This window comes from Misgurnus anguillicaudatus, chromosome 7 (genome assembly GCF_027580225.2).
Source record: "Misgurnus anguillicaudatus chromosome 7, ASM2758022v2, whole genome shotgun sequence".
Classification (NCBI taxonomy): Eukaryota; Metazoa; Chordata; class Actinopteri; order Cypriniformes; family Cobitidae; genus Misgurnus; species Misgurnus anguillicaudatus.
Window position 1 is genome coordinate 979,789 of NC_073343.2, and position 9,663 is coordinate 989,451.

General features: G+C 37.7%; 2 protein-coding genes across 2 annotated transcripts; both read right to left on the reverse strand.

The window, feature by feature from the left end:
• Positions 1–419: 419 nt before the first annotated feature.
• pnn (pinin, desmosome associated protein) lies at positions 420–5,428 on the reverse strand. The gene is made up of 9 exons (XM_055172623.2): positions 5,265–5,428; positions 3,600–3,671; positions 3,453–3,521; positions 3,280–3,355; positions 3,099–3,193; positions 2,924–2,999; positions 2,529–2,684; positions 2,288–2,426; positions 420–2,119 (listed from the first exon to the last, which is right to left on the reverse strand). Exons 1-9 carry the CDS (start codon positions 5,375–5,377, stop codon positions 876–878), a joined length of 2,040 nt encoding a protein of 679 aa, XP_055028598.2. The 5' UTR covers positions 5,378–5,428; the 3' UTR covers positions 420–875.
• A 711-nt stretch (positions 5,429–6,139) lies between these two features.
• On the reverse strand, positions 6,140–8,719 carry gemin2 (gem (nuclear organelle) associated protein 2). Its single transcript, XM_055172290.2, has 10 exons — positions 8,477–8,719; positions 8,137–8,221; positions 7,960–8,049; positions 7,819–7,878; positions 7,623–7,736; positions 7,436–7,480; positions 7,284–7,352; positions 6,669–6,779; positions 6,466–6,524; positions 6,140–6,368 (listed from the first exon to the last, which is right to left on the reverse strand). The coding sequence occupies exons 1-10, from the start codon at positions 8,593–8,595 to the stop codon at positions 6,332–6,334; spliced, it is 789 nt and encodes a 262-aa protein (XP_055028265.2). The 5' UTR covers positions 8,596–8,719; the 3' UTR covers positions 6,140–6,331.
• Between the last annotated feature and the right edge of the window lie 944 nt (positions 8,720–9,663).

Sequence of the window (9,663 nt, forward strand, 5' to 3'; positions counted from 1 at the left end):
TATCCTTACAGGTACGTACAGAGTGGGGGTGCGAAATTACGACAGTTGCAAGTTTTCCCCAGTGACTCTAGGGGTCGCTGTTTGACAAAAACTTCAAACTGCATGGAATGCCTTTAAAAGCAAACAGTTTAGCACGTGTGCTTAAAAAGTCTAAAATTTTAATATTATCCTACACTACACAGGGAATATGGATTTTTTTCTAGAAAACTTCTTGCATAAAATAGATTCAAGCATTTTCAATGACCTGTATCTATACATGTATATTTTCAAAAACTTCCGCCAGATTCACAAAATTTCAAGGATTTCAAGGACCCGTGGGAACCCTGTGTATATAAAATTACAATAATTTAAAATGAACACATCTATGAAGGTCCCTTTGTTTTTTTGTTGAAGCTAAAAAAAAAATCACCACTGCAAGATACTGTCAGAATTAAGTATTTAATGAAAGTTAGAAATCACTTTATGGCATCACATAACTAAAAAAAGTCAGTGACTAAGGTACTATATGACAGACATATTGAAATTGGTGTGACTGAACAGATGACTTTTCAACACAAGAAGCACATTAAGATCATTTCAAGTCTTGAAACTGTTAAATGTTTCTTGTCAATAGTGTTGGAGTCGGATACTGAATCCAATACATTTAAACTGGGATCTTAAAAGTAGACTTTAGAAATGTTAAAAAATCCAACATACACTGAAGTCCATGTAAGCAACTGCCAGACAAAACCAGAAAACAAAAAAAAATCCCAGATTTTAAATCTAAAAGTCATTCAAGAAAAACCGCAAGGCAACCACACCTCAAAAACCTATGGTAACCTCACAAGTCTGACAAAAACACGGCCTCGGAGAGGAAACTACGGCAGCATGTTTATTTAACGTCGATCCTTTCTATCCGACTTGCGATCCCTCTCACTCCTGGGGGGCCGTCTCCCTGACCTGCTCCCTTCTGGACTTGTCCGTTTTCTGTCGGATTTGGAGCTCTTGTCTTTGGAACTCTTGCTCTCGTGGCCACTGCTTTTGGAGGACTTGTGTCCCCTCTCGCTGCCACTTTTCCTACGCTCCACGTCAGACGGCCTGTGGCGGTGTTTGCGGTCTCGGCCGTCTCTATCCCTGCCGCGACTGCGAGAGCGCGAACTAGATGAAGAAGAGGAAGAACCAGAGGAACTGCTGCTAGAACCACTGGAGGAGGAGCTGGACCCACTGGATGAAGAGCTTGAGGAAGAACTCGAAGAGGAGCTACTGCTACGACTCTTGCTCTTCTTAGCCTTGACTTTGGTCCGACCCCGAGTATTATCTACCTCCTCATCAGCCTCCTTTTTGTCTGCTTTGGCTGCTTCTGGCAGGACTGGTGGTTCTTCCGTCTGCTCTTGAGTAGGTACTTCCGGATCGGGTTCAATGTGTGGCTGTTGTTCGGTCTCAAGAGCCTGATCGTCCTGTTTGGTGCCATGTTCTACTGGATCAGGGGCTGGGCTCTCCAACGGAGGCTCTTTATTAGACTCCTCAATCTTCGTTTCCATGTGGCTTTCAGGGGATTTCTGAGAGTCTGTCATGATGTCCTCCTGAGTCTCTTCCTTCATCTCCTGCACTTCCTCCCTTTGATCATTACCTACCTCTTCAACTGTAGCCTCTGGACTCTCAACCTGCAACTTACCCTGTCCCTCAACCTCCCTCGCAACTTCTGTGACCTCCATCTGCTCCTCCACTTCTTTTTCTTCTTCTTCTTTACCCTCAACTGCACCCATATCTTCCTCATCCTCCTCCTCATCTTCCACCTCTGCCGCCTTCTGACTCTCCTCTTGTTTCTCCTTCTCCTCCCCTTGCTCCTGCTCTTGATCTATCTCCTTCTCCCTCACCTCTGAGCTTTCCTCTCCTTCCTCCACTACTGCTTCCTCCACCACTACATCATTTGCCTCCTCATCCTCCATCTCTACATCATGTCGGTTACCTGACGGCCCTATTCCAGCCTTACCCTCCTTTTGATCTTCTTTCTTCGTCTCTTCAGCCCGACGGCTATCCTCCATTTCCCTGTCACCTGTCTTCTGGGACTGACGCCTTGGCCGAGCTTCCATTTTGTTCAGTTGCTCGGCAAAGGCTTCACGTCTCTCATCAAATGTGCCTGGGTAATTGAAGAAAAACATTTTAGCACATACATTTTAAGTGAAAAGAATACTCCATGTTGTTTGTCAATTTATAACTTGACCACCCAAAGTTAAAGTATTAAACAGCATCTAAAACGAAGATGGTAAAACAAAAAAGATTGTGTAGAAGAGTCAGAGAGGTTTACCATTTAGTTTTTTCTGAGACTCCTCCAGGAGCTTTTGAGTGGCCGAGCACATTCTGCCTGGCAGGTAAAAGATTGGGGGCTTGGTCTTCGTGCGAATGAAATTGATGAGCTTTGAATTGTGTACATTCCACTCCTCTTGCTGAAATATAATGCATGCATTAAAAAGCCAGACCAAGGACAGCACAGACAAACAATCATATTTTATAAAAAATTAATTGTATTTCTGCAGCAAGAGACATACCAGTTCAGCGAGCTCCACTTTCTGCTCCAAAAGTCGTAGCTCTGTTTGTTTGGCACGTCTTTCTTCAAAGAGTTCTCGCCTTTCGCTCTCCACTTTTTTACGCTCCTGTTCTGCCTGCACTTCCAATTTCTGCTCAATTTCTTGTCGCTTTTTAAGCTGGAGAAAAACGCAAGGGTTTATTAAAATGAAAGCCTTAGATGTGGTTTTAGTTTGTGATGTGCTGTTCACAAACTTCATGGCAACTGAACTGAATACAAAATAAAGCAGGTTGGAAGTACCAGCTCAAAAACTTTTTATTCGTGACCATGCCAGAACAAGAAAAGCTTCGGAAAATAGGACACAGCATTTTAAGCAGTACAGCACACACAGTGAATTAATAAGTGTTATAAGCCTACCCTGTCTGTGGACACAGTAGACTCCTGTTTAAACTTCTGCAAGGTTCCCATCAACAGACCAAACATGCGCCGATTTCTAAAATGAGAAAATCATTTTCAATTTTAGGCTTACGCAGTTATCCAAAGAAACAGATTAATCAAAAAATGTGTATGTGGTCAAAAACTGAAATGCAACCTTTGTTTTCCTTTCTCATCCATAGTCTGATCTTGAATAAGATCTCGACGCGTACGTTCTTTGGAGGTAGCTACCACTGATGACTGCAACGCTGGCTGTAGGCGAACAACACACCATAGTTACATTAAAAAAATGAAAATAAGTGGAAAAATGTACATGGACAACAGGAGAACGTGCATACTTTTTCGACATCGTCCTCATCCTCAGCGTCACTGTCATGGCGTGAATCTCTCCTGGCTCGCTGATCCCCTGCCAGCCTAGTTTGACAAACACCACTGTTAATACACTCAAACATCACAAAGTTAAACAGCTATTTTATAACTAGAAATTGACAAAATGGTAAATAAACCTCACCTCAAGAGTGCCCCTTCAATGTCCCTCTGTTTGGCTGGGGGTCCTCCACCGCTATCTGAGAGACCACGCCTGATAGAGAGAAGGTCAAGAGTGGTAAGAAACCAACAAATCCAAAGTGTAACTGTAGCCAATGAAACAAAATCTCACCTCAACAAGTTGATTCCACGCCCCCTACCTCCACCTGGGCCTGGGATGGTCATTCTCCTGTTTTGACCCGGTCTGAAAAAGTAAAAAGGTAAAAGATGGACAGTTATTAATCTCATTTTTAAATCTAGTTGGTTCCAGCTTTGACTACATGACATCTCGTACAACAATTTAAACTAAGTTCTCAATCATATTCATAGTTTAGATAAGTGTTTTTAGCTTGTGGGCAACAAATCTGTTTTAACAGAATTGCAGAGAGCAGGGAAGAGACAATGCTGAATGCAAATATGAATCATATATTCAAAGGTAAGCATTATTATCGTCAATTTTTAAAAGGGGGCACTGAATCTGATATAGGTCAAATAAAAATGCACAAAATATTCCACAAATAATGTTTTTTCATATCCGTACATTGCCTATTTAGTAGTAAAAGCATCCTGGTAATGCAGTTATCAATACCAATATATATTAGCCTTCTATATTAGGGTCACTTTTGTAATGTCACAATTAATCAGTTTTTTACGTGTTTGCTAGATTTTCTATGTAATCTTAATCATGTTACCTGTAATTGTTAAATTATTATTGCTGCAATACTATTTCAACAGCATTTGGGTATTAATTTAGGAATTTATGCAGCAAAAAAATAAAAAAATAATAAAATAGAAGACCAACTTTCAAATGCTGGCCATAGGATGTGTAAAGCCCGGTAGTGGTGTTTTATTTTTAATAAAATAAATCTATTAACATATACATTGTAGTTGTGGTGCTTTTAAATTTTTTGATGGATGCGCCTAAAATTTTGCTGGTGCTCCTAACTCTTTAAAGTTGGGAGCACCAGTGCTACCAAATAAAAAAGTTAATTTTGAGCCCTGCAATATGTATGTGGGGTGGGAGGCAAGGGCTAATGGTAGGGAACCACTGCTTTATGCAACTTCCTGGCATCCCATGAACAACTTCTATTGGTTTATTTTCACTGCATCCTTTATTATACATTTATTTACATTTTATTTTCATTGTTATTTGTTTCCCATATCATTCTACTCCATCTTTCACAAATGGAAAACACAAAGTTGGAAATGCATTGTATAAAGTTTGTATTTGATACACTGAACATAGGCTACTAACTTTATGAATAAAAAATGCGTTATCGTATTCAGTAACCACGTTATTCAACATTTGAGGTCCTGAGGAAAATCTAGACGTCACTCACCATAGTAACCCCTCGTCTCCCATTCAAACAAAGCAGGAAGTACCTGCAGTACATAACCTTACAATTTACAAATAACGCAGCTCCTTGGTTTTTATTTATTACACTGAACAACATCTTTGTAAAACTTAAAACATAAGCATTCATTATGCAAAAAAACTCTAGACCTAATTAAAAGTGGGTTCATGGGGCGTCATGGTGGTTTTTAACACAGACCTGATTTTAGCTCTATTACAAGCTGACTTAAGACTACATGTTTAACTTTAACAGCGTACAATACTTAAAATGTTAGCACATAAACAAACATATATTTGCACAACAGCGTTGTTTTAATTGCTCAACGTGAACATGTGATTCTTTTTAGCCTGTATGCTAACCGCTAATTAGCTTGCTAGCAGGCCTTGGTCAAATTTCTTTCACAGTAGGTACCTTACTGACTAAAACGCTTAATCAAACGATACCTTAATTCACCGGGATCTCTGCCGGTTAGTTTTCGGATATTTTCGTCCACGCTCTTCAAGCCCTCCTTGGCTTTTTCTAGCTGGTCCTGCAAACTTCGCACGACCACCGCCATCTTGCTCTTCGTCTTCCAACTGCGCGTGGACCTTCCTGCGCGCTCGTGGCTCAAAGAAGGCGCGTGAACCCGATATCGGCGCACACGAGTATAAGCCCCGCCCGCTCCTGTGCTTGACAGGTTGACAGCGATTTGAGCGCTTTAAAATGTTAATTTAATACAGAAATGTAATTAATTTATCAATTTAAATAAATGTTATACATTTTTAATTAATGTATGCATATTAAAGTTACTTTAAACAATAATAATAAAGTATTTTGTTACTTAAAAGATTCAAGATTATATTTGAACACAATGTGTAAATCTGTTATTAGAGTATCGCCATTATATCATACTTTATATTATCAATGTATTTTCATAATTGCATCATAATTGCAATCTGCAAAGCAAACTTGTTTTCATGTGCTTGTTCAATGATCCGTTCTCCAAATTGCAATATAAACACTTAGTACACTTTACCATGGTATCCCTAGTTTACTTAAAAAATATCTTCATCATTACTCTGTTTGTAACTTGGTATTCGCCAACATTACAAAATAAATTAAAATGTCAAAGTTTCTAAAAAACAGTTTATGGTATTTTCTGTACTTTAATGGAACTGTTTATCATTCATTTTTTAAAGAAATATTATAAACAGAAAATAACTTTTTAGTTACATGAGTTGAATCTAATATGTTTTACTTTAATGCCACAGAAACAATAAACCATAATTAACAATAAAACATAAAAAATCATTAACACAAGAAATGAATATGACAGACATTTTTATGAAACACATGTGGATTTATTCGAAAATAGCAGTCCTCCAAATAACAGTAATTGCAGTTGTAACAGATGTACATTAACATTACATGATAAAGAACCGTATCAATCTACTCAAACATTAGAACAAAGTGTTGAACATAATTTTTGTGAATATTCTTCAAAAGGCTCCATCCGTTTCCAAAGCTCTTCTCAGTCTTTGTCAGCCAAATCGCCTTGTTCAAAATACCTTCAACAGAGAAAACAATGATTATACATCAAAACAACACCTGCATGTGTTTTTAGAAAATTGCTAAATCCAGCTTAATGAGTGCTATGTCAGGTACCTGGCAACAATACAAATCATCAAGTTAAGAGCTGACAACCGATCGTCATCTTTGCTCTCCTGGAAGAGAATAAAATGCCGTCTATTTTAGGCCACCTTTTTAGGTTGTCAACAAACAAACACTCACTCGTGCAACCTCGACAGATGCAGAGGGACAAAATAGATGCTTCAGCTGAGCCAAAACAACCAAAAAAAAGTGTTTACCAGATTGGCACGCACTGCAGAGCACCGCCTTGCCAGCTGTCTGATAAGGGAATGGGCTTCAGGAAGCAGCGGTTTCTCAAGGCATGCTAGCAATGCATATAGCCATCTGCCCTGAGAAGATAAATGTAATGGTTTCAAGCTTTTCAAATAAAAAACAGAGGAATAACAGAGAAATGTCACATTCATAACGTTGTTTCTTCCTCATAAATGTGCACACAAAAATAAAAAAAAAAATGCTTTGTTCTTTGAAAAGCCGTTCCTTCTCAATTTGTTGGGTTTTATTGCTTCTGATGTGTGCATTTTAATTCACAGAATTCCTATGAAGTATGTCATCATCTCCCAAAAACATGGGTGTCCTTATTCAGTCCTATATTTCTAATGTTTGGACTCACTCATCATGGGTTTATGGACATATAAACAAATGGTTCAATATACTAATAAGAAAAACATTATCTGAGGAATTGTATTTTAATTTTTACTGAAAATGTCACATCCATAATGCCTGCTGCATTTGGTATGACTTGACTGGCAAATCATGAACAATCGAAAAATCAAGTCCTAATACATATATTAGACCATACTGTATATATATCATACTGAAACAGCTGAACTTACCAATTGTGGTTCAAAGTCTCTCTCCTCAAACCAACTGATTAAATACTCAAGCACAGCAGAGACTGTCGACTGATCAGATAATACAATTTAAGTACAATTAAACATCAGAAAAAGCAACACATAATAACTTCTATTCAATTTCAAACAGTCACCTGGTTTAATTTGCTGACAATGCTTAGGAAAGGTGGAAAGCCAGTCTAATGAAACGGATCAAAGAATCAAATAATGTCAGATTTCTCAAATAGTGAGTTATCTATACATTTTTTAAAGCTTTTAATGTTGTCTGAGAAGACTGTGTTGCATTGTCTTATAGCGTGAAGTAGAAGATGGGATTCAAACCTTGACGTAATCAAGACCTGGATTAACATTGTCGTCTTCTTTCTGCTGGGTGCCAAGAAAAACATTCTCACCCAAGCAGAACCTTTTCCATCCATCCTCATCCTCAGTTTTTGGCATGGGGAAGACAATTTTTTTCTTTTGAAGAACTTCACATTTTTTATGTTTAACTGCAGTCTGGAATTTCAAAATGTCTTACCATGACAACATTATCATCTAAAAACTGAGCTTTCCAATGCTGACGATGCTTGTGGACACTCTGAAACAAGGAATTTTATAGTATATACAATGATCAAATGCTAGGTACGACATATTAAAAAAAAACATTTAAATCTGATACCTGTCTGACTTCAGAAAATTTGCCAATTTGTTGTTGCTGCCATTTCAGACTGGGAGAAAACCCCTGGGGTGCAGCCAAACAACCCGAGATCTGTAACATAACATTATTATAATGATTAAAAATAAAGATCAGATTACAAGCAACAAAATAAAGTTATTGTTCATTTGTCACACTTACTGAAGCATTTACAGATTGCTTCTTCTTTAGCTTCTTTGGATCAATTTGTGCAACAACAACATCTGGGCACATGGATGCTTCCTTTCTGTAAAATGACATAATATATACCACACTTTTACCCACTTTAATTTTGTGTATCTTCTTTTACACATATGCATGCATGTAAACACTTTGCAAACTGTTAACGTTATGGTTTTTTAGTATTTTCATTCGCTACTCTGTTGCATGTGGGCATTTATGTAAACGTCAATTTGCAAACTAGCCATTAACAAGCTGCAATAAAAAAATATTTTCCTTATTTCTACTTTTAAAACATGTATATGTATGAGGAATGACTTACTGGACTTGTTTGAGATATTCTTGAGGGTTTCTGGGAGGTTCGCTGGGATCCACATCTTCTTTATCATATGAATCCACGGGCAGAAGTTTGGGCATTAACTCCTCCACGTCCGATTTCATATCTCCGCTTTATTTTCTTACCCACATCAAACTAAAACAACATTGCACGAGGGGCTATACATGTTTCACTGTAACCGTGCTTGTCAACCTCTCCATTTTGAAAATATTGGAGATGATGACGACTAATAGAGTCGACGGTAACCATGGTGATATTTTCTTGGCTCGCTACAACGCAGATACTTAGCGCCACCTGCTGTTTAGGAGGAAGATAAAGGAAAATAGAGAAAAGTAAATTATAGCATACGTACAGTATGCATAAAAATTAACCAGTACAAATGTATTCGTTTGTTTGTTTTGCTTGTTTGCTTTTGTTGTGTAGACATGATTACAAATAAGAGTTTATTTCAGACAATTGTTCAACTCTTTTTTTATATACTTTTTATATACTTTCACACTTCTTACTGCTTTGCTTATGAACTGAAGCTTGTGCATGTGAAGAATAATATATACATATATGCATTTACATTTATGCTTTTGGGGGCCACTTTTAAACCCATTTTAGGGTTCGTTTTATATTGGGTGTTCCCTGGATGTCTGTGTAACTGGTAGAGCATTGTGCTTGCAATGCAAAGGCCACAGGTTCAACAAAACATCCTGATAAAAGGTATAGTATACTGTAAATTGCTTTAGATTAAAATTCGTTGATTTTGGTTTATTTATTTATTTACATTTTTTATTATCTGCCAAATATAAATGCATAAGTATATTTTATCAGTAGCCTATGTGTAAGGCCCAAACTGACACTGCATACTGCTACACAGGAACAAAACAATGTTTTATGTTGCCCCTGCTGGAAGGACTTCAGATTGTGTGGACCTTTGCTCATTGTGTGTCTTTTCTATCAGCATATTCACATCAGGTTACCGCATCAGCAATGACTGCGCCGAGATATAGCCCCAATACTATTAGCCTACTTGTGTACTCTTTTACCAAAGCATTTAAAACATATTGTTCAGAATGATAACAAAAACGTATCGACCTGTTGAAGATTGAGTAAAGTTCAATCCTAGGCAAAATAATAATGCTTTGTGTCTAACTTCTTGAAACCTTCTGTTTAAATATGTCTTC